Source organism: Helicoverpa zea, chromosome 4 (genome assembly GCF_022581195.2).
Source record: "Helicoverpa zea isolate HzStark_Cry1AcR chromosome 4, ilHelZeax1.1, whole genome shotgun sequence".
Lineage (NCBI taxonomy): Eukaryota > Metazoa > Arthropoda > Insecta > Lepidoptera > Noctuidae > Helicoverpa > Helicoverpa zea.
The window spans coordinates 7603494-7629636 of NC_061455.1; the positions used below are offsets into that span (position 1 = coordinate 7603494).

The 26143-nt window shown below is 37.9% G+C and overlaps 1 protein-coding gene across 1 annotated transcript in view; it reads left to right on the top strand.

The window, feature by feature from the left end:
* LOC124629501 (cadherin-related tumor suppressor) overlaps positions 1 to 26143 on the top strand; it is a 110762-nt gene that overhangs the window by 74027 nt on the left and 10592 nt on the right. The window contains exons 2-5 of the mRNA XM_047162889.1: positions 18856 to 19164; positions 19922 to 20155; positions 24995 to 25196; positions 25451 to 25638. Of these exons, the coding sequence (XP_047018845.1) occupies positions 18856 to 19164; positions 19922 to 20155; positions 24995 to 25196; positions 25451 to 25638 (933 nt within the window). The remainder of the gene's footprint in view (positions 1 to 18855; positions 19165 to 19921; positions 20156 to 24994; positions 25197 to 25450; positions 25639 to 26143) is intronic.

Sequence of the window (26143 nt, forward strand, 5' to 3'; positions counted from 1 at the left end):
CATTAGACATATTGATTAATTGAATTTATGTAGTTTAATGACACATCTGCAGACATAATGCTGTTGATGTTGTATACGTAACGTCTTTAAGTTATTCAGTCTTCGTGAAAAGATTTTATAATAAATGATCTAAGCTATTGGATAAAGCCTAAATATGACGAAATTTCCGTCGGGTTCTATAACTTTATAGCATCATTTGGTGGTCAAAGGCCATGTAACTAAATATTTAAAAAAGAAAAGAGTTGTACATACTTACTAACTAAATATTCATGTTTAATGTTACTTTGACACGCAGTAGTAAGTCACGATTAGAGTCAGCATGAAACAGTGATCAATTCATGTTAAGCATTCTCGTGGGAGCAGGATATACACATACATACAATATATAGTAAAGTGGGCGAATATTCGGTCTGTCTGTCAGTATTGGTCTGCTCACTGTATCAATATCTCAACTGCCACTCAGTACTGTGACAGTTGCCAATAGATAATATTTGGCGCACCAAATTAAGTAGACGTTTGATTGACAGACATGTATTTATAGTCCCATTAACTTTATTACAAAACGATTTTTTATGATTACATGCTACGTATTGATTTTAAATTAGGTTCGTAAGTAGCTAGCTTGATTTGTGTGAGCCTGTCTACGCTTTATACCCGTAGAATGTTATTCTATATTATTTTAGTGTTATCAACTTAATGTTAATTTGGCTTAACTATATCTTGATTCGTTAGAGTCTGCGTCACTCACGTTTTCTTGATTAATTTACAAGGACCTAACTTCACAGAATTTGCGATCACCTGGGTGGCCGTGTTCGCGCTTCAATTTACATTAGTTCATGAACATAAGCGCACTAATCAGTTTCCTTACCCTAATTAAACAGATTGACCTCAACGAAATTTCTCTAGAAAACATGTCGTTAATCAGTGGATGGCTATCACATTAATTCGCAGTGATTAGCCGATGGTATCTGAGCGCAAGTGGGGCGCACGCGTCACAGTTCATTATGAGTGCGCCTGCGCCGGGCGCCCTCGCTTGCTCCACTTCGCTTTACGTGACGAGCGTGAGAAACACCGCTCTTGAAACTTTTTAATAAGCAGCCTAATATAATTATGTTTTATACATGTTTGCTTCACTACAATTAGGGTATCGGTATTCCAAGTCTTTTGAAATGCCAATTTTTTAGCTTTGAGCTTTAAAGTCATTTCTGTTACTAGATTAATTTTTAAAAAAGTTGTCATATAGACTTGATTTGTATCATGTTCATACTTCGATTGAGAATTACTTTATATAAATACTAGATAAATCCCTGTAAGGGGTATCTGGAAAGGTGCAGCATTCCAACCTTTTAGTCCCAAGTTACAGTCCATAGAGTAGAAACTTAAAAGCCCTTGTCCTCCCAGGATAATAAATATATTTTAAGTACATCATACGACGCCAGAACTCGTTTCCCTGAGTTGACTTTTACTATTGACACGGAACGATAAGCTGTTTATACTTGTGTTGTTTTGTTTTTATTCACTTGTTTAAGGTTATGTTAGAACTCGTTTATGTTCGAAAATAAAGTCGTCATAAACGTTTTCATATTTTTTTTATTTATTCTCTATGCACTAGACATACCATACAATTGTTTTTTGAAAACTCTTTTTTACAAAAGTAAATAATATAATTATTAGAGCTCTTAATAAAAATCATTTGGTATTTTTTTATTGCCTGCTGAATGAAGTAGTATCAGAGTTGACTTTCAGCTTGATTTCATTATCCTTGTGTTACCTTACCAATAATTAATGAAAAAATTGGTTCAATTTCACTACCTCCCCTTAAAGAATGATTGAACGATCCTTAATGAACTGACTAAGCCCTTAGGTAATATAATACGTGGAATTAGGAACCGTGCAGACTATGCGAAACTTGTTTCTTCCACTGGCTCTACAATTGAGCTTTGAAATACGATACAAGAATTTATTCGAAGTACGCAAGATGGTAAAATTGTTTTCGCGTGTAACGTCTAGTTTATGTAAATCTAGGTAATATTAAAGTTAATAAGGTACACAATAAAATAAAAGGTATGTTTTAGATAACTTTACTAATACCTATTACGAGTCACAAAACTATTTATTTTTTCATTATCATCTCATTTCCAGATTCAGTTTTGCATGTTTGTGCATAAATGTGCACGTATCTTAAGATTCGGCGGTTTGAAACGAGTGTGAATTATTTTCACAGTGACGTCTCATCAATTTTTAGCTTTTCGATTAAGTTTAGGGCACGATAATGAAGCTTGGATATACACGGCAAATTTATTAGGCAGGCCTTATCACATTTTTTATACGTCATTAAATTATTCGGGGCACTGAATAACGATCGGAATTCACGTTAAAATATTGTGATACGCTTAATTGTGCAGTCTTGTCAAATAATCAACTGGTCTTAAATCTTAACGCAATACGACGAGTTCCAGGGTATTTAACAACTACTTTCATTAATAATTTAGCTTTAGCAGTTATTTACATGTAATTACTGAAGTGATTCTTTTTCAAGTAAACTACTAAACAATCAAATCTCAGTTTGCCAAATAAGAACACTCTAAAAGGCTAATAGACTTCACCTTCGATTTTGTCTACTTACAAATATCGTGACTTTGTTGTGCATGTCTTAGCAGGTAACTATCATTAGTTTAAGCATCTTAGTATAATATCGTTAGGTGGTCTACCGGTCAATGTCAATCTAATTGTTGTAAGCCGATTGAAAGCTTACGGCTCTCGAGACCTCGCCGGTAAACAATGCACCTATTCATTACAAAACAGTACGATTTTGCTTTTTTAATTAAGATTCTCGATAAACTAAATTCGCTGTGTTAAGCTTTTAGGAACTGAGAGCCGATTCATAACGGTTGTTCCGACAGTTTGTCGCTTACGCAAAAAAGAATAGCAGAAAACGGTATTTAGGTAACAAGACTATCGGAGGGCCGTTCGTTAGCCTGAATTTCGTCGAACGGGAATCGAACCCGGGCCCGCGGCCGTCATGGCCAGCCGTAGACAACGATCTCGCTCCCATTGTGTGCTTTGGAACTTGATAACATTCTACTTTACTGTTAAAAAGGAGAATTTTAATGAAATTGTGAAAGAAAAATCTCTCAAGTGTTGCTTATCTCGTTAGCTATTATGTTCTATTTTCGAACATTTTTATAACAAGATTAAAAAGGATCCAATTATAGACAAACTTATTGGTAAAGCCGCCTTTTTTAGGGTTCCGTAGCCAAAATGGCAAAAACGGAACCCTTATAGTTTCGTCATGTCCGTCTGTCCGTCTGTCCGTCTGTCCGTCTGTCACAGCCGATTTACTCGGAAACTATAAGTACTACAGTGATGAAATTTGATGGGAATATGTGTTGTATGAACCGCTACAAAAATATGACACTAAATAGTAAAAAAAAGAATTGGGGGTGGGGCCCCCCATACATGTAACTGAGGGATGAAATTTTTTTTTTCGATGTACATACCCGTGTGGGGTATCAATGGAAAGGTCTTTTAAAATGATATAAAGTTTTCTAAAAAACATTTTTCTTAAAGTGAACGGTTTTTGAGATATCAGCTCTCAAAGTCGTAAAAAGTATGTCCCCCCCCCCCTCTATTTTTATAACTACGGGGTATAAAATTCTAAAAAAAATAGAGGTGATGCATGCTAATTAACTCTTTCAACGATTTTTGGTTTGATCAAAGTATCTCTTATAGTTTTTGAGATAGGTTGATTTAACTGTAATTTACGGAACCCTTCGTGCACGAGTCCGACTCGCACTTGGCCGGTTTTTGTTAACATGTATTTGCCTAATTAGAAAATACTGTAAAGAATTACGGAGCGTAATACGTATGTTATCTTTTTAAATTGAAAATCCTGCAAATATATATCTAGAGTACGATACGATTGTTCTGTTAAGTAACAATCCATCAAGTAACGACAAATACTGATAGCCAATTGATTCCGCATGCGGACAGAATAGGTACCTATTCATTACACTAATGGCAGTCCATTGTCGATAGATAAGTTTTTTTCTTTGCAATAATGCTTTGACGGTCCATTAGCGACTGTCCAAACAAAAGTCAATGCCTCTAGGTGTGTCCGCTAATAAAATATCACACATCACCATCAAAAGAAAATGTAAAAAAAGCGTGTAAAAACATCGCCATAATGTCTTGACACCTTCACAGATTTTTACAATTATACGGACTTTATAGATTTATGATTTTATTACGGCGACAACATTATTTTATTTCAATTTAAATTTGTCTCCAACAAAACACTTTATTTTGCGAAAAAACAGCCTCGCCCTGTCTCAATGTCGCAGCATATTCTCTTTAAAAATAATATAACTAACACAATTTTGTATGTACCTATAATTTGGGCTATCAATTAAATTGAATATATGTGGGAATGAATGTCGAGTGGAATGGAACGTGACAGAATATGAGGGAGGCGTGAGCGAGTGAGCGAAGGAGTGAGAGAGAGGGGCTGAATGAACGGGCACGCGGTACTGAGTGTAACGAACGAGCCAAAGTTGTTGAAATAAAAGTTGTAATAAGTGTTTAAAACGGGATTTTATTTCAAAGTCATCGATCCCCGGCACGAAGAGAGCTACAGATTTTGGGGGCTCGTCCGGGATCGATCAACGACGAATTTCCACGAAGTTTTCTACGACGCACCGGCCGGCGCGACGCGGCGGCCATTAAATTTGAATTACGAAGTTACGGAGCACGATGGAATCGAAATCAACGACGATTACGACTGCAGCGGCGCCGGTGGCGTTCGGGCTCACAGAGGGGCTCATCGAGAAGTTCAGCGGAGACGACAAATCTTACTCGTCGAGTAAGTGGGCTCAAGACATCGAGGATAACGCTGAGATATTTCAGTGGACGCCGCAACAAACTTTGATCGTAGCTCGCCGGTCACTCACCGGGACGGCTGAGCTATGGTTAAAATCCGAGAAGGCATTCAAAACCTACGGCGATCTCAAGGCTGCGCTTGTGAAGGAATTTCCAGACACCGCGAACGTCAAGGAAATGCACGAGCTAATGGCGGCACGCAAGAAATTAAAAGGCGAGACGTATTATCAGTACATGTTGCATATGAAAGAGCTAGCGCGGCGTGCGAAATTTCCCGACTACATCGCGATACAGTACATCGTGGATGGCATCGACGATTACGAGAGCAATAAGGTGATTCTGTACGGCGTGACCACGTTTCCAGCATTGAAGGAAAAGCTGGCTTTCTATGAGAAAATGAAGTCCAAAACCAGGGAGCGAGAAAAGAGAACCGAGAGGTTAAAAGGTCATGCGAGGTCGGCGGAGGCGTCCTCGGCAGCATCGGGATCGGCGAGGCGGTGCTATAGCTGTGGTGACATGGGACATGAAGCGGGTGTGTGTAAAAACGGATTGAAGTGTTTTGGGTGTAATCAGTTCGGTCACATTCGTAACCAGTGTCCCGTAAATCCGATGAGATCTACGGCTACAGCATCGGCATCGGGTCATTCAGGCGCCAAGATGGCGGGCGCAGGCGGCAGCGGCGCTCACGGCGGCCGAGGAGGCGGGGCTTCCGGTTCCGGGGAGGCCGGAAAGTTGGGACCCAAGCGACCCGCGGCTATGTTCGGAACGGTGAACGAAGTAAGCGGAAACGAGGCTGTCCGCGCGGTCATAGACAATGAAACGTCACTGACATTGACAGATGTCAACACTGTAAATGTGACAGCTACGAGTTACGAAGATCGAAACGTTAACATCACGCATGTAAACAAATGTGTTCGGAAGCCGGTAAAAGACATTAAAATTAATAATACAGTTTTAAATGCTCTCGTAGATTCAGGTAGTGATGTGAACCTATTATCTTTGTTGTATTTACCTATGTTGAACGCCGAAGTGGCGAGTGAAACGTTAACGATGTCTGGATTAGGCCGTAGTGAAATACAATCAAGGGGCAGCGTCTCTGTTGGACTTGAGATTGATAATCAGTGTTTTAATGGTGTAGTTTTTCATTTAGTTCCACCAGAGGTGATGCCCTACGACGTAATAATAGGTCAAGAGTTCCTGGGTCGTGTTACTGTGGTAATGAATGAAGGGGGTATTAGGTTTTTTCCCATTGGTTGTTGTGAATGGGTTGGTCAAATTGATTGTTTTCCAGGGTGTGTAGCAGTCAATGTTGATCACATTCAAGATCCAGCAGTAAGGAGTGAGGTTATGCAATGTGTTGAGGAGTATAAGCCATTGTATAAGGAAGAGGCCCCGATCCAACTTCAAATTGTATTGAAGGATGACATCCCAGTGCGACAGCGACCCAGACGACTGTCACTTATGGAGCAACAGGTAGTGGAAGATCAAATCGAGGAATGGCTTGATAAAGGCATCGTGAGGGTGAGTTTCTCAGATTACTCCAGTCCTTTAGTGCTGGTAAAGAAGAAAGATGGTTCGACTAGGGTCTGTGTGGACTATAGGCAGGTCAACAAGAAAATAGTTAAGGATGAATTTCCACTTCCCGTAATCCATGATCTGATTGACAAATTGCAGGAAGCTAAGGTATTCAGTGTACTTGATTTGAAAAGTGGGTTCTTTCATTTGAAGGTCAGCGAGGAGTCTATTAAGTACACATCATTTGTCACTCACCACGGGCAGTTTGAATTTCTCCGTGCCCCGTTTGGTTTGTCCACCTGTCCCAAAACTTTTATGAGATTTGTGAGTATAATCTTTAGAAATTTGATTTCCCAAGGAGTGTTAATCATATTTATCGATGACATTATAATTCCAGCCTTGGATGAAGTTCAGGCTGTATCGAGGTTGAAGCAAGTGCTAGAAGTCGCAGCACATTATGGCTTGGAGATTAATTGGAAAAAGGCGAACCTACTGCAGCGTGAAGTTGAGTACTTGGGCCACAGGGTGAAGGATGGAGAAGTACGGCCGAGTACAGATAAGGTGGATGCAGTCATAAGGTACCCTGAGCCAAGAACCCTCAAGCACTTGCACAGTTTTGTTGGATTGACAAGCTATTTCAGGAAGTACATTGAAAATTATGCTTCTGTGGCGAAGCCATTGACTGATTTATTAAAGAAGAATACAGAGTTCATATTTGAGGATAAGGAAAGAAAAGCTTTTGAGACACTGAAGAATAAATTAGCTAGCGGACCTGTTCTGAAGATTTTCAATCCGAAGTTGAAGACTGAATTGCACACCGATGCCTCAGGTGTAGCATTGGCTGCAATACTCATGCAACACCATCCAGGGTCAGGCTTACACCCAGTACATTACATGAGTAAGAAGACAACTGACATTCAGAGCCGGTACTCAAGCTACGAATTGGAAGCACTAGCCATCATAGAAGGTATCAGGAAGTTCAGGCACTACCTTTATGGTATTCCATTTAAAATAGTCACAGACTGTAAGGCTTTTGAATTAACACTTAAGAAGAAAGACTTGTCAGCCAAGGTAGCCAGGTGGGTCCTCATGCTCAGTGAATATGATTTCGAAGTGGAGCACAGAGCGGGCTCCAGGATGCAGCATGCAGATGCTTTGAGCCGCATACCAACAGTGGCAGTGGTTACTACTCTGCAGGAGAGTTTACGCCAAGCACAAGATCAAGATGATGGCATAAAAGCCATAAAGGAAATTTTGAGAGGAGGAAGTCCATACGACGATTATTGGTTAGAAAATGGTGTGTTGTATAAGACTGAGCAGAAGCTGTTTGTAGTGCCAAGAAGTTTGGAGAAAGAAATTATTAACAGAGTACACAGCAAAGGTCACTTTGGAAAGTCTAAGATGAAAGAGTTACTGAATAAGGAATATTACATTAGAGATGTGGACAAGAAGATGCAGGATTTTTTATTGAGTTGCATTCCTTGCCTACTAGCAACAAGGAAGGAAGGAAAACAGGAAGGATTCTTGAATCCGATAGAGAAAGAAGGTGTTCCATTTGATACCCTGCATTTAGACCATATTGGTCCACTTACAGAGACAAGAAAGCAATACAACTACATACTCACGGTGATAGATGGGTTTACGAAGTTCGTATGGCTGTTTCCCACGAAAACTACTTCATCATCAGAGACATTAAGGAAAATTCAGATTCATCAGCAAATATTTGGGAACCCCCGGCGGTTCATAACAGACCGGGGAACGGCATTTACAAGTAATGAGTTTAAGAGTTATTGTGAAGAAGAAAAGATATCTCATGTAAAGATTACTACTGGTGTGCCACGTGGTAATGGCCAAGTGGAGAGAGTACATCGAATACTTATTCCAGTTTTAACAAAACTATGTTTGGAGAATCCTGCAGTATGGTACAAGCATGTAAGCAAAGTGCAGAGGGCACTCAACTCTACTTTCCAGAGAAGCATAAACACAACACCATTTGAACTACTGATGGGAGTAAAAATGAAGGGTAAGGAAGATTTGGAAATTCTACAACTATTACAGGAAGAAAATACACTACAATATGATGAAAATAGAGAGAAGATAAGGCAGCAAGCCAAAGAACAGATTCTAAAGATACAAGAGGAAAATAAAAAACAATATGATAGAAAGAGAAAGGAAAGTTCAAAGTATAAGGAAGGTGATTTAGTGGCGATTAAAAGAACACAGTTCGGTCCAGGGTTGAAGCTGAAACCTAAATACCTAGGCCCTTATAGAGTGGTGAAATGCAAGCGTAAGGATCGCTATGACGTAGAGAAACTTGATAGTTCTGTAGAGGGTCCCCAGCGTTCATCCAGTTCAGCTGACCAAATGAAGAGATGGCCTCAACACGGTGACGCCGAGATGCTGGAGGAGTAGCAGTCACCTTACTCCGCAGGTTATTATTGCAGTTCTTATTTCAGGAGGGGTTAACTTTCGTTCATTATCACAGTGCCATGGCGTAGGGCTATCTGTACCAGAGTATTTACTATGTTATTTTTCTATGTAAAACTAAACATTTTGTTTTCTAAACCTATAAATTGTATTAAGTTCGAAGTAACATTTAAATGTTTTTGCCAATGTAGAGTTGTATGTTTTAAATTCAGAAACAAGATTGTCTTGTAGGAAGTAGTTATGTGTATTAGGTTGTTGTAGAGTATGGTTCCAGTTTATTTTATTTAACTCAATTATGTAGTGGTTATTATGATGTTTTAGTCTAGTTAGTACATAAGATTTGGTGTATGTCTGAGGACAGACATGAGTGCAGGACGGCCGAATGTGGGAATGAATGTCGAGTGGAATGGAACGTGACAGAATATGAGGGAGGCGTGAGCGAGTGAGCGAAGGAGTGAGAGAGAGGGACTGAATGAACGGTGTTAGAGGCAACCACGCGGTACTGAGTGTAACGAACGAGCCAAAGTTGTTGAAATAAAAGTTGTAATAAGTGTTTAAAACGGGATTTTATTTCAAAGTCATCGATCCCCGGCACGAAGAGAGCTACATATATGTAGGTAAGTACATAAGAAAGGTGGCAATCATTGTTATTTAACATAAAGGAATCCACAGTTATTCACATCAAGTTGTACAAATATTTTGCTCAGAGTGATGTGGCTCGTTAGAAAGTTTGGCCGCTCAATGATTGAAGCTTGAGAGTCATTATTATTAATTACTAAGTTTATTGTTAAGTATAGGTACGTACTCACATGGATTTCAATTCACAAAAAACTAAACGAAGCATCTTTTTATACGAACATTTGATCGCGACTTTGGTCTCAGGTATTGGGAATTTTCCATTGAAAATGTACAAAAAACTTTGTATGTACCAATTAAATCTCGTAGTAACTTATATTGTCAACTTTATTTTCTATTATGTAATTATGATTCCATGGGATTTTGAGCAAACATATGTAATATGTAGGTATATATATGTAATATGATATTAAAAGTTTTCGTTATACTGTGTCTTATTTTTAATTAAAGGTACGAGGGATTTTAATGTGTTTTTCAATTAAAGAGTGAGTGATTTAAGATTAATTTTTATAATACAGTATATTAAATACGTGACTTCACGTGAGAAGCCGATATAAAAAGCTAGAAAGAAATAACTATTCAAGTTCACGTACCAATTGTATATTGTTATCAGAGCCTATCTGTTCCTTGAAGCCGGATAATGAATTCAGAAAATTTTGAGCTGTCAAGAATGTTAGACATTTCGCATTGGCAATAAACAGTACCGTTCAGTAATTTAATCAATGACTATTTACGTGTTTATTGTTTTCCAAGTGCTAAACGGGACTGCCAATAAGTAGTCGAGTAACGATAATGGAAGTAACTATCTCTTTCCAATTTGTACAAATGAACATCTAACCATACTTTTAATTGGAATTTTAAGGGCGATTGTTCAATTAAATAGATAACATTTAGCTGAAGACCAGTACCTAAACATGATAGTTTGAAATAATATTGTTATTTTATGTTCAACTATAAAGCTATCGGACTTTAGTCCTGATTAATAAACTTAATTAAAAAATACGTGTAGAACGTATTCATCCGTGTTATTATATTATTCTAGAAGTATTTTTTGGTCGGGTCTTAAAAATGGTTTCGACTATATTCTCATATAATAACGTAATAAGCATAGTATTTATAAATGACAGTTGAGGACTAATGAGAGACAACGGCGACGATGCGCTCTACTCATAAAGCTAACGACCAGTATATAATATGAATTATTCAAAACACATTTGAGGTGACATGACAATCACACATGTTTTATTTCGCGTGCATTTAATGAGATAACAACACACACTATATATTAGTTTCTCAATTAAACATTGTTCATAATATATGGCCATCATAAATGTTTTAAAATTTACAACCAATTATATTTACCAAATGAAGTTATCACAGTAAAGTCACTAGTTATTCGAGTTATAAATCGTAAGGGATAAAACCCTATCCACTATTATTATATAGCTCCAAAGTTGAACGAGCACTGTTTTAATAAAGCCGCTTTTAAGTCTTGCTTTTGTTATTAACCTGGGAAATAAAAATATGGAATAAATATTGTTATATATTTACGAGTCTATGCTTTTAAGCTGCTTTAAAGAAGCACAACATTTTTAATTTTCAACGAAAAATAATCAATTTTCTTTATTATTTATCCAAAAATATTGATATATCTAGGTTTCTGGACATTACATTTTTCTGACTCAGTCAATCAAATGCATGCCATATTAAATCCATTGACTATAGTTCGGCCATTCAGAGAATGCGTTCCTGACACGTCGCGATTGAACTGACGACGTAACTACATTCATTGATTATTGATATAATAATGTTGTTTTAATGCTCCTCAATTGTTAAAACGGTAAACAACCAGCAAAAATATTTTTATCGTAACTGCAACGCCATTGCAAAGTTACGTCGTCAGTTCAATCGCGACGTGTCAGGAACGCATTCTCTGAATGGCCGAACTATAGTCAGCAAGATGACGCGACTGACAGCTACGCGGAATTATTTCTAATGGTTATTCCATTAATACATCAGCATATCATGATCATGACCAGCTCAATAATATTATTTTATAGTATATTGTTTCTACGCATATTGACGTAAAACACTGGTGCTAATTTTGTCAAGAACTAATTAAAAGTGAAACGTCAGGTTTAGTACAAAATTGCAGATGAGCAATGCATTTTGTGTCGCTTGAATGTCGCAACAGGCGGTTCGCAGAGCCCACCGGTTGCACATCACAGCTCTATAGATTACTTGGCTCGTATTACAAGCCACTTTCAATGTTTACTGGTACCTTAAAGAATACACACATTAGAGACGCTTCGTTTAAATTATTTTAATTGATAGACTTTGCGTCGGTTATTATTTTGTGGTGATCCCGTAGCAGTTCAGTTATGCAAGGCCGGTTTAAAAATATTTATTTATTTCGTAGGAATTTATTTCCAGTTATCACAAAATACATAGGTATACATGTAGGTACTTTTTATTGAAGATTTAAACAAATCATTTAATTGAATTGTGAGTCATAAACCTAAACATGGTCTTTAATTTCCTCCGTAACCACAACAATAAAAGCCAACTTTAACACTAAAATAACTCGCTAATATTTTATATGGGTAAATAAATACTACCATAATAGATGTAACTAGAAACTGTAAAACATAAAATGAAATATTATTAGTTAATAGCAAACGTAAAGGGTCGAGATGAGTTGTATCTGCGCGCAGATCACGGCACTAGCTTGAAAGCGAGATTATCATAAAGCAGTACGGCGAGCAGTGTCGCGGCAGATGCTTGATAAACGCACTAACAATGCCACATTAGTATGAACTTACAAACAATGTAAATTATGAAGATACCACCGAGTAGTTCTTAGCCAAATACTTGTTTGTTGTTAGCTAACAGCACAGCAAATGCCAACATTCCACACTATTGGCCAAACTGAGTCTTACAAACGAGTAGCATCAAGCACACGATATAATAGAGATAAGTTTATCTCAACTGCGGAGTCATAAACTTCATCGAGTACACGGCGGAGTCGCCGCTCGATCGCTAAACCCGCGACGTACAAATCGGCCGTGCAGCCAGCAGATCTAGCTAAACTAAACACCAGTAAAAGCAACAATAGTCTCGCCCGACATGGAAAAAGTCGTGACCGGCTCGGGCCCGGGTCAGGCAGGATGCTGCGGGCGTAAATAATGCCGACGTCCGATCTTAATTATCGCTCCATCGTTAGAGATGACCGACGGGCAGACCGAAATCGGCGAGGTGGTTGCGACATCGTCCCGCTGTCGGGCGAAGTGCCCCGTCATTATCGAACGGTGTATCGCCCACCGATAAATCGCTAGAGCCACCTGCGACCACGACCGGTGTTATTGTACGGTTTTGGCAGCAGACATTATAATTCTTTTGTTGCTATTGCTATTATTTTCATCGCGATGAGTCGACGATTTAATACATTCGAAGATTGGAGATAATATCAGATGATTTTAAAAGGATTTGATTTGAAACAAAAGATTATTTTGAATCAAATGGTTATAGCAAATCAACTATAAAGCGTGGAAACATCTAGGATAGATCCTCTGATTTTTAATAGAATAGCTAGGAAATGAAAATAAAATACTACTTGCAATTTGTAACCAATTTAAGTGAGAAAAAAAGTAAAAATCATATCTACCCAAAATATAAATGATATGCTCTCATTTGGTTTCAGTTCGTTAATCGTTAAGTGCTTTGTGTTCGCCGCTGCGCTTGCGCCGATCTCGATCCGCGAGCGACGTTGAAAAATTCAGAGCTCGTGATTTTCGTTCGTGTACTTCATTTATTTGCTCGGAGACGGCGAATATTGTTTACTGCACCACTCTCAGAACTTTCCGGCTTTCACTTTGACTGCATTCAAATACAAAATAACGTTATACTATTATTTCGTACCTATCTAGATTTTAATGGGATATATCAAAACTGCCATCTAAAATAGTTTGGCACATTCTAAAACCGTAGTATGTACCTATTAACATATCGAATACCGTTTCCACTTGCAGTGCTTTATTTACTGAATCTTATCTGCAACCCATTAAAATCTGTCGGAATTTGCAGTCCTGCTTTTCTATACGATATGATATTTAAAATACATCACAATATGAACTTTAACTGCAAGTATTATATGAACCATTTTGTTATACAAGTTTTTCGGAAAATATTTGAGACTCGCGTAGTTATTACGAAATTATACTATCGATCAGGCAATAATACGAGGATAGTGCCCTCGGGTGGCGAATTTAGGAGAAATTGAGGGTGCCTGCGTGCCTTCCCGCGAGCTGTATAATCCTTGCATGCATGCATAATAATAAATGTTATTCACCAAGATCATATAGCACGAGGGAAACGATTTACCCAATCAAAATACTTTTAAAACTGCAGGCGCAGGCATTTGATTCGTCATGATTACTTGTCTTAAACATGATATCTGTGCTATAACACAACGGTACCATTGAAACAGATCAACAACTTAAGATATTTACAGATATATTTACCCAACTATCGATACCTAACGGTGCATGGTTTGTTTGAAAAACTTTTATTACACTGCAAATATTTCTATAGGAACGTAGTTTTGATGAGTCATTCCAATTAACAATAATTGTCTTTATAATAAAGAACTTGATTGTGTATATTAAGTATAAGTAAAGAGGTACGTATTACTGCTCATTATTAGACATATATTATTTAGTATATCGACCAATCGGGTCCGTAGTGGACATTATTTTCGGTAAACATAGGTCCGAAACAGTTCCGATCGATGTGCTCAGGGCGATGCAAATTGCGTCGCCTGTTATCGGTGCACTTTATCCGGGGTACTTTTGTGCATATTTTACATATATTTGTGGGGATGCGGCCGATAGCCAGTGTGGGCGGACCCAGCGGCCGCATGCTAATGCACGCGGTAAACGGCGCGAGCGCAGACTCGGACTTAGGTAAATTAAACATTATCGCACCGTACTCACTTTTAACTTATCAAACTATATTAACATATTGCTTTTAATAGTACTACACTTAGCAGGTATAACAAAAAATAAGTTTAGCTTACAGCAAAGATTACGCGTTGCCAACTCATTTTCATATCTGAATATCGTTCAAAAAGACATAGATCAAACTCGTAATACATAGGCACAAAATAAATAGAGGCAATAAAGATCAGTATCGCGTCTCTCGGCCACTAATCTCTGACACCATAACATAATTGTGCAAAGTCCCGGGGGGATAGCGGCCTCGCTGCGGTCACGAAGTGCTCTAAACATAGAGTCTAGCCCTAAACGATGCCACCATATCCGTCGGCGGACAACATCCACTCATAAGTTCGTGTAGCCTCAGTCTCTCGGGCTCACGGCTAGTACTACATACCTACCTACATATCTACTCTACACACTGTATTTTCCAACGGTATTGAAGATTTGTCCAATGTTTTACAGCGCTATGTACGGTTTACAACGTCTTACAATGTTTAGACTCATGCGCAACAATAGCCAATCTAAGTACATGTTTATTATTTTATATTTGGTAGGAAATTAATTTTGTTCATGGTGAACTTGTTATACATGAACGTCCTTGGCGTTATGTTGACACTATATGATAATCATTTACTAAAGCTACCTAGGATGGTACCAACAAACACGTTTTCAAAGTTTTTTTAGGTCTTTAAGCTTTATTCCTGAAAATGTAAACTTGTTTGGAGAAATTAATATAATCCATGTGTATGTATGTGGCAGAATGTCAATAAAAGTCAGTTGGTCGGTAATGAATAGTAAGCATGCTGGTAAGATGGCCGCCTGACATTTCAGTTGGCGACGATAATAAGAGCCAATAGCTTTTTTACCGCAAGATAAGCCTGCAGAATATGTTAATATTTTTACTCGCTTATTATACTTGTACAGCATTATGATCTAGTTCTGTTCAATTTTAAATCGATCCGTATCTCGATATCTTATACTTCGTTCGTTTTTGTCCCGTTAATCAAATTCTATTTAGTTTAAACAGTTTTATTGCACACAAGACGAGATTGCATTAAAAAATGGAATGAGGTAATAAAGGGAGTGACGTAAAATTTGGAGGTAAACGACTTGAATGATTGATGTTCGTAAAATTACACTGTTTCAAAAACGACAGAGTTGTGTGGTCATCCTTCAGCCCTTACGGTTCAAGTTGGCCTGGATCCCTTTCATAATTACATGAAAATTTTAATCATATATATTAATATAGAAAATGAGCTTACATTAATTATTGTACGTGATGGATTCGTTGTTCTTTACACATTTTTGAATCGAAAATATTTGCACAAAAGAATTGATGTAGTAAGATCGTCCCAAGTCCGCAGTCAGTGAGTTCTCTTGCAAGTTTCAAACTAAATAGGGAAATCGTAGGAATGTAAACTGGCTGTAGTTTTTCTCTGTACTCACGTACAAGGCTTGAATTAGACAAATAGCGGACATTTATCGTTTTCTACACGTAATTTCCATTTCAATAATAATCTGTGTAAGTTATAGCGCAGATAAATCAAGTTCATAAGTGCCATTGAGCGAGTATGCATCGCACGCTGTACCAAAACTGCATGAAACGCATAATAATCATTTGACTGGATTTAATAAATAAATGGCACAAGATTTGAATACTACACAGAGCACCTATTGGACTGGCCTATAAGGTACAATAAAGAGAATTATTTTCCTTTATGAAAGGTTTCGTAAAGAGAGCCTCGAGAGTTGATCGCCTGCCATGATGGCACGGGGGGTGTGTGAGCATCCTGGCGCTGTCGCTACTGATGCGCCATTGTTACGTTGAGCTCAACCTGTTCTAACTGTACCTGTCCGATAGCGTCTCCTAATACTCCTCATGAGTCCGCCACCTAATGGCAACTGCATTTTTATCAACAACGGAAACATTCAGTCCTTAGCACTTACATTCAATGGCGGCATTCGTTTTCGTAAATTATGATAATTGCATAGGTTCTTGTTCATTCCAGTGATTACAGAACTCGTAGGTGTCACTACACAAGAAACTTAATCGTTTTTCAACTGAGTATTATGTAAATGATATTACAATTTATATTCCTAATAGATTTTACCGATAAGATGTTCATGTTTCGATATTGTAAATTTTTTACGTCTATTAAGTACAGGTCATTATTCAACACGCACGCTACAAGGAAACATTCAATATTTCTTATTAATCTAGTAGCGAACCGCAATCAATTATCGAAACTTGACTAATCGTCGATCCCAATAAACCGACGTACTGTCATTTCTCTTCCCTTAATCGATTACTTCAAACATGAACTCTAGGGGGTCCACTAGCGCTCTGAGAGCCCCGCCGTACGCGTACCCATCGCGTACCTAACCTTTTTGTCCATAATAAATCTTTTCAGTCTTTTTGTTGTGAAGTATGTAGCGCTTGCCTGTTCAACCGTTCGTTGTTTATGCTCGCTACACGCCACTACCGACAGCGGTCAACAGTCATATTTTGCTATCTCATACAATTTAATATACTGTTTGATTTTATAACACTTTACAGAGTTTATGTGCGAGTCGCAAGCTGTCGAGTATGTCGGACCGCTGACGGAATGCACTCGTCAATAAGACAATTAAATGTACAAACGTTGTCATTTCCGTATTATATTGCCTTCATTCAAAATTCATAAAGCTGCTGGGAGCCCGTACGGTCACAACTATAAAGCAAATGTTTACAATCGAACCCTGCGGTTCTCATGCATTCTCATTTTGTGAACAATAAATTTTATTAACACATTTCAATTTATTCCCTCGAGATGTAAGATCACACAATCAACGTTAATTGCTGCTTCTCTTACGTGGTTCAGTATCGTAGGCGTCAGGATAGTTTTTCAATGGAGGCTTCTTAGACGGCACCCTCGTCCAGATACAAAGAAAAGATTGAGTCATCATAACAAATGCGCAGGCTGTCGTCACACGCGCGGCTGCGGCGCGGCGCGGCTCGGCGCGGCGCGGCACGCCGGCCGAGGGCAGGGAACTCACCACAATCGGCCTCTTCTTATCTGTGACGGCTCCGATCATTGTGTCCCGAATACTTCGTGCTTCACAGTACCAATGACGAAATACTGCTGCGTTTTAGTCTTTTACTTTTCTCTGTCTTTGTTGACTTGTCGAGTTCTTTTCGAATGGTTTTTTGTAAATGTTCAACCGCCACGCTTCTAAAGCTTGCTCTGACTTCATAAATCTTATCTCACTCATTGCATCAGGCGAGAATTAAACACCTCGTACCTACGTCCATCTTGGCATTTAATAAGTAAAAAATAGTAATTGTACAAACGTATAAGAAACAAGTCAATAAAATATCTATCAGTTATTCATTAAAATTGATCAATAAATACATAATTATATTCTGATGCAATCAATCTTTGCGAAATATTCAAACAAAAACTCATCAAAATACTCCTTAAAAATGAAGAATGAAAAAATGGGACCCACCGAATAAGTAAAAAAAGTTTAAATTACAAAAAAGGAAAAAAACTGCTCCATTAATCATATTGATGAATGCACTTAGTATCACAGACACTAACATCGAAGGCGATGCATCCTACTCGGAACATTATTTTTGATTTTCTTTCAATTCAACCCTTTTAAGTTGTCCGAAATATTTTAATAATGCTTCATGTGCCCGCTACGATTTGGAAATGAAGCTTCACGTAATGATGTTTCGAATCAGCGTGATTAGGTGGCTGTTTAATTAACACATGACGATCATTCATTTTTACTTGTGTTGAATATTTTTGTTGAACAGGTTAATTGCTAATGTTAGGAAAACATGCTGCATTGTAATTTCTTCTTTGAATCCGACATAAGCGATTCTGTTTAACAATTTTCGCATAGCTTTGAAACATGCTGCAGTTTAGTTTGAAAAATAAATAAATTAGCCGATTATCGATGTAGGAGCGTATCAAATAAAAGGGCCACAGGCGTATTTTGTCATCCCGTCGGTCGCTGGGCGCGTCGCTCGGACGGCGGCGGTCAGCCCAGTCACACATTTGTCGAGCAAGTCGCTCGCTGGCTGCATTTTTAGAATTATTAATTTGGTTCGTGTTCTTATACTGTGTTAAAGTGGCCGATTTTGTGCCAACCTCATAAATAAAACATCACCAGACTTCTCTTGCGACTGTTTTATAGGAGTCGACGGTTGCTTAAATACGTTATTATTAAGTTGCATTGTTTTACTTTAAAAGGCATTGTTTTTGCGACACGCCAAATTAAGGACGTCATGATTTACATAATTAACTTAATTATTTTAATATTCTACCAAAGTACCTAACTATAATTTATTTAGCACAATAGTAATCACATACATAAAGAATTGATTCGCATTTTGATAGTTTTAAATCTATTTCAGGTGGAGGTCGTAATATTGGACAAGAACGACAGCCCTCCGGAGTTCAAGAACATACCGCCTGCTTATTTGGCATCGGAGGACATGGCCCCGGGACAGCGCATCGCTACCGTCGCTGCCGAGGACCCGGACTCCATCGGCAGCATCACGTACAGCATACAGAACGACGAGCCCACGCCCTTCTCTCTCGACCCCCACTCCGGCCTCCTCACGCTCAAAGACCCTCTAGACAGGGAAACGACTTCTGAGTACCAGATAATCGTGAGAGCCGACGACGGCATCCAGTTCACGGATGTAACAGTTGTTGTTCAGGTTTGTTGTATTTTATATGAGGAAACTCGCATTACGTACGCCCGTAATAAACACACTTAGATCTTGTAACATAAGGAGTACACCCGTTAACAGAAGCACTTCGGCGGTTTACTCCGACATTATAGTGTTGTACGGACACTTAAAAACTAGTAAAAATGTTATAAAAAATAAGTAGCTTTAAAATTATGTTTCTCATAATATTTTACGGTTATTTGCTAGCACAATTATTCGTTACTACTTATTTATTTTGTTAGAGCCTAGAGCTGAAAGCTGACTGAGTCAAAACTAGTATTGGATACAGACCTTTTATTGTAAATATGCCTGAACTTTTTATATCACACTATATTTAATTAGTAAACATTAAAAATTGTTGGTTTTGTTTTGGTAGATATAAAACAGAAAATATTTTATAAGGCTTCGCTTGAATTTGAACTGATACTTTTATTTTCTTGGAGCTTTTTGTTGGCGACTGTACATGAATTCAAACATCTGCATGTCAGTCCATTGCCTCGTCGTCGGCTCAAATCAGTAGAGTTCTTATCGTGGTGTCTACATCCAGTTGTCCGGGCGACGGATGACCACCGATTAACTAATCATTGAGCCTTTTACATTCTGTTTACCATATCTAAGCACTTTTCTGCATCTTATTTACGATTTAATTAAGTTATCATAAGCTATGTTCTGACACAACCCTATTAACATAATTCATCGTTGCCATGTTTATTTTCGTACCTCCATGTGTCCATGTAATTTTCAGGTAACGGACACGAATGACAACCCGCCCGTGTTCAAGGAGAGTGCTTACTCTTTCGACATTGCCGAAAACGCTGCGAGAGGGGCTATGGTTGGCACAGTTGCGGCCATTGACCCCGATTCAGGACCAAACGCTCAGCTCACCTACACCGTCATCTCGGACTGGGCTAATGACGTGTTCTCGCTCAACCCTCAGACAGGGGTGTTCACTTTGACAGCAAGACTGGATTACGAAGAGGTAAGACTTACTTATAAATTTTGAGTGCACTTAAAACGTACTGAAATAGAAATTAATGACATGAGTCGATTAGACACAAAGTCGGTTTTGTGGGCATTCATTAGTAGAATAACGGTTTCTTTATTAGAAACCTTCATACACCAGCACACCATAAGATAGCAAAAGAAAAAACCTCAAAGATAAGACAGAGATTAAGGTCACGTATATAAAATACGTTACGCATGCTTATTGCTCAAGTCTCGACGAACCGAACCGAAAATAAAATGACAGCAAATGTTAATTGGGCTTTAAAACGATTGAGTAGTAAATGTACATTGACAATAACCTCACAGCGGGCACGCCGCTGCACCGAGATACTCAGGCATAAGTTTATAAACACTCGTAAAGTGGCGCGACATCCTCGTAAAAACGAACGAAATGTGCAATTAAAAACACTTAAAATAGATTAAGTGATTACCGTGGAGAACGTTTGCGCAGGATCAAAAAACGAAGCTGATTGAACGGGCTCCTAGACCTTGGCATACAGGGGCGGACAAAAACCTATTTTAAATAGTACATTTGCAATTTTTGCGAATAATGATTTGAGGAACCCTCGTTCGAAGTTTGAGCTGTAATGAGAAGTGTTAAAGTACATATTCATCGGCTGGACCCCAGCACCCAGTTACACGTATGAAGTTGCCCTTCCATGTACTAAAATAGTCTGATTGATTCCAATCCAATCGTTGATTGCTCGTCGGCAATAAATAACAATTGTATCAGGTAGTTGTTATTTCATTTCAAGATTTTTATTTTGAAACATTTGCTTGTGTAAATACGGAATTAATTAAAGCTTAATTAATCGTGTCGGTAAATTGTAAATGTGCTGTAACGAAGGCATGCGACCTACACTCTTGAAGTTAAGGTACAATCAATTTAATCTGTTCTTATTTAAAAACATTTGTATGTTGGTACAAGATAATACTTACTCGACTGATAAAAAATGATGAATAATTCACAGGTTTACCTTTAAGAGTTATTAATGTAGAAGAAGTACGAGAACTTTGATTAAAATGCTTGCTATCCAAAATGTTGTTGGTATAATTTGGTTGAATGAAACCATGCTAGATTCAAATTAAATACAACATTATACTTTGTTGTTAAAAAACTGCGCTTTGATTTGACTTGATAGTTTCGTGGATAGTATTCCAAGTCGTAGCCGACTCAAGCTTTCAACATAATACCTATTCGAAGTTTCATCGCAGTTTTTTTTTTATCAAATTACTACGAATAATGACGATGGTATCTTTGCTCGTCTACTTTAGGATAATTTACGACTGCAACACACTGCTAGTAAAGATTTTAAATTCATAAACGTTGTCCGCACGTAACATTGTTGAAGGCTTTGTATGGGTGCAAATGAGTTGCGCCGAAGCCGAAGTCATAAAATATTTATATATTCATCTGGATATTCCATACAACAATATTGAAAATTGGCGCATCGTTGATGAGCCCTCTCTTGTTGTATGGCTTTAGAAGGATTACTTTGTGGCACGGTGATGAGTCCGTCCATGGCACTTATAGTACATAGCGCTGGTAATTATTTTCCGGAAGTTTTCTAAATATGGCTATTAACTTAGATGGTATCTAAGTTATTTTTACCAGACTTAACATCAGCTTAACTAATTGATATGAATCTTACGAGTAATTTATGTAGGTATGAGGTATGAGCGATAATCCTTAAATAGCTTAACTTAACTGATTTGAGGTACGTTAAAATTCATGAATGGAGTTCCGTTGGTAATGTCTTGAAACAAAAGATATTTGAACTGCATTTGATTGTTAAGACAGTAAAAGAAATTCATGTCAATCACGTTTATTGTATCATCAATGTATCAAATTATTCTAACGTATTTACTTTTCTTTTTGAGTAGTAATCTATTTTTACGTCGATTTATGTTGATGGCCATAGATGCCTTTCAATAAATATCTCTGACATGCATCGCTCACCGCGTCGGCGTCGGTTGCATTTCATAATAATTTTATGAACCTTGCAATTTTTAAGTGGATAACTATTTATAGTGTTTTGTACCGATTTACATGTGCCAGCCCCTTACAGCTCGCGGCCATACATTGCGGTTAAAAGAATTATCGTAACATAGATCTTGATGGGGGCAATGACCGGCCAGCCTCACCGCGACGTCACTTTTTTAAGTACTCCTAAATAAGATTATCAGTTTAGTTATTGTTAATAGAAGATACCTTAAACCAAGGTTTACATCTCACGTAAAAATGTGATTAAACTTCTTGGATGGCCGTAAAATGCTCAGCGGTTTATGGTCAGATTAGTTACCTACTTAAAATATTATTGAAGTAATAAAAAATCTTATTGTTTTAAAAAACACAAATTCAGTAGCATAAAATTATCTCCCACCTAGGACAAGTATATATGTACCTACGTGAAACGTGTAGATACCATATAAAGCTTTTACAAATGTGCGTTCTATTTACTAACCAAGATAAGATAATTTAGTTCATTCGCAATTTTCGTGGCCTTTACGTTATAAAAGAGAATATTCACATAAATAGCTGCTGGAGGCTAATTACAAATAAATAAAGCACTTTTTTGTTTAACCTTAATTTATGATCAGCTATTTCACATTTATCAGTTTATCTGCATGATAATCTTCATACCAATAGTGTTCGGACACAAGACATTAACTTTTTTCGCAAAAATAACAGAACTGAGTAAAATTTATTATGGTCCATGAAAAATATTGCATGTTGTAGATAATATACGCAATTTAAGAACGAAGGACAATATTGCCTTCAGGCTACTAGGGTAGGTATTTAATATGAAGTCCGGCTAGCGTGCCGAATCATAATGTAAGCTTACTTTGTATAAATAATTCTTATTGAAACTACCATTACTTACTTATTCAGTGTAACTTGAATATACTAGAATGCTAATTAAATAAGTTATTAAAGGACGCTCGCTCGAGTTTTCACAGTGATTACGATCTGAGATGGCTATACATATTAAGAAATGGTTTTTATGTCATATTACTCAACTACAGTCACACAATACGTGTTCATGTTAAACATCTTCAGTTAAGTGAAATAATTTCATGAAGCGAATTAAACATAGCTTTGCATCAAGAGAATACACGAAAAAGACGTGTTTATTGTCGCAACTGATTCTTTAGACTCTAGCTAAAGATATTGTTAAGTACTTACCTACCTAAGTGTTTGTGTTACTTTGTTTTGAAGGAACTACAATTCAATTACAAGAACCATTGTTCAAATAAATAAAATGACATAATGTTCGTTGTACCGTTGTAAAACAAATCTGAAAAGCTGTTTGCAAAGTGTACGTTTAACTCTGTAGACGGCAGCTATCGCATTCCTTAACATTTGCATGTTAACTGAACAATCATAAAAAACGCCGTGATTGAACAAAGCCAAGTGCGCCTTAAACTTCAAGTATGCTATGTGCACTAAAGCTTTTTTTTATTTTCACAAGCCCAGCATAAAGGCTATTTAACATGTTTTTGCGGCAACTCGTCACACCCGCCTTATTGTACTCATCAATGCTGTAGTAAAATGACAAACAAGTCGTTAAATTTTCTATGGACATAAATCAAAGGTCGTTTTGTAATTTTCGGTATTAGGTAGGAGGGGATTCTACATTTATGCGCAATCTTTCTAAAACATTTCAAACAAATACTTACTAAGAAGATGAATGTTATCGACGTAGGCACGTAATTCAAAAACTTGCAAATTGATCTTAAAAATCTATTTGGCTTTACATAGGTAAACTCAAACTCTTGGCCGATTAGTATACAGTTTATTTTGAGTGCTTCGCCGGTATTATCCGGATAAATTTCAGGTCACGGCCTCCAAGTGTTTGAGATAATAATAAATAAATAAATAAATAACATTCTTTCCTGTCTTTATTGATATCCAAAATGCGATTCACTTCAACGGGTTCAGGATGTCAGTCACTAGGTAGCCTACTTAGCTCCCGTGGCGTCCCCGTACCATCAACAATGTAGCAGACACTTTTTCAGTCCGGGGCTAAAAGAAACTCGTTCCATTGTTTTTAAAAATGATCTTCTCGTTAGGTGCGCCGTGCGTATGTGGCTGGGCCAGTGAGCCCGGATACGTGTCTCCTGCGCGGTACATAAGAGCGGGGTTCGCGAGCCATCCGCGCCGCACTGGACTCATCAAGTCGGCCGGCCCCGCTAATTAGTAAAAACAATTCGCTGGGTACATTCGTTCTCGACCGCCCGCCAATTCCGCGTACCCCGCTAGAGAGCTGCTAATTTCATCCCGGTACAGTTTTTTCGCGTCGCGCATCATATTCGGCATTTGCCCGCTCGATCCGCCATCGAAATTAAGGCTCGAACAATGTCTGACAAAGCGGCCGTCCGCAAAACATCCCCGAGCCGGATTCCGCGACCACTACTTGTTTTTTAAATCGCCATCTCGCTTCACCATCCGCGAATGAGGGAGCTTGTCATAGCTGGGAAGCTTCGGTGTCCTATTATATGGAAAATCTGAATGCCGCCGTCATTCGTAAAATGTTACCGTCGTATCTCGCCACATTTGCAATGCTTTGTTTTCGGGGACAGCTTTCCTTGATGTTACTTCTGATATTATTTCGTTAACTTTCTTTGTTCATGAAGATTGTAAGACTTTATTACTTAACGTTACAATTAACTTCGGTGCTAAGAATGCTGATAATACATGTCGTTCGATAAGCTCGGAACTCTATTACGGCAGCAGAAATATTGTATCAGTCTTTACATTACATGTACTCGTAGAAACAGAAAATCAAACCATTATTGTCAATTGTTTCAGACACAACACTACATATTGGTGGCGCAAGCGCAAGACAGTGGCCATCCATCTCTCTCTGGCACTGTTACTGTTTACGTCAACGTGATTGATCTGAACGACAACGCGCCAATATTCGACCCCATGAGCTTTTCTAACGAAATCTTAGAGGACGTCCCTATTGGTTCCTCAGTTGTCACCATAAGCGCCACTGACTTGGATTCAGGTAATTCAGCATTCCTATAGAATAAAATATTAATACTTATTACGTAACACTTATTTTATAAGTTTGTTCAATATGCTATTTTTAAACAGAAATCTTATTTTTATGCTGTCAGAGGAATCAAAACAGGTAAAGTAGCAATCTATTCGTATCATTAAAGAAGAAAATCAAAGCCAAAAAAAAAACCAAACCATGCAATTACCGTCTCTATCCTAAAATTTTAAGGTTCATTTTTAACCTTACGTTGTAACTTACAGGTATGAATGGTAAAGTGACGTACAGCATCAGCTCCGGGGATGAAGGCCAGGACTTCAGTATAGCTGAAAACGGCACAATATACACCGCAAAGCTACTGGATAGAGAAACTCTTCCGATATACAACCTCGTTGTTACTGCCAAAGACATGGCGAAGCCGCCGGAACCTCAACTATCATCTACTGTACAGGTATGATTTTTTTTATTAATCATGTTTGGTTGTATTTGAGAACAGTGAACAAGTCCACAGATAAAATATTATTTACATTTCCCTTCATAGGACCAAGTAAGACCACTAACTTTAGTTATTATTTTTTTGGAGGGGGTAAATAAAAAAACAGACCCACATTAGTCTTTCAAATGTATTGAAATTGCTATTTCTTATTCAAATATCAATTAGCTGTTAAACCTAGTCATCAAAATACACTTTTATAATGGCATTCTCGTGAAATGTTTGCCGTCCATCGATCGACTAGATAGGTACGAACAATTTACAAACAAGTTGTCTCGCACATTCGTATTACCATATTTTTTAAGTAATGTTCTAACATTTACTTTCGAACAGCTTACAACGTGTTTACACGGGACGACATATTTACCTTAACAGGGTCGTGTCACTTTTAGAAAGCTCTTACTAGATGACTGTACCAGATTACATTATATATTATTAAAAATATATATCACATTTGCTATGT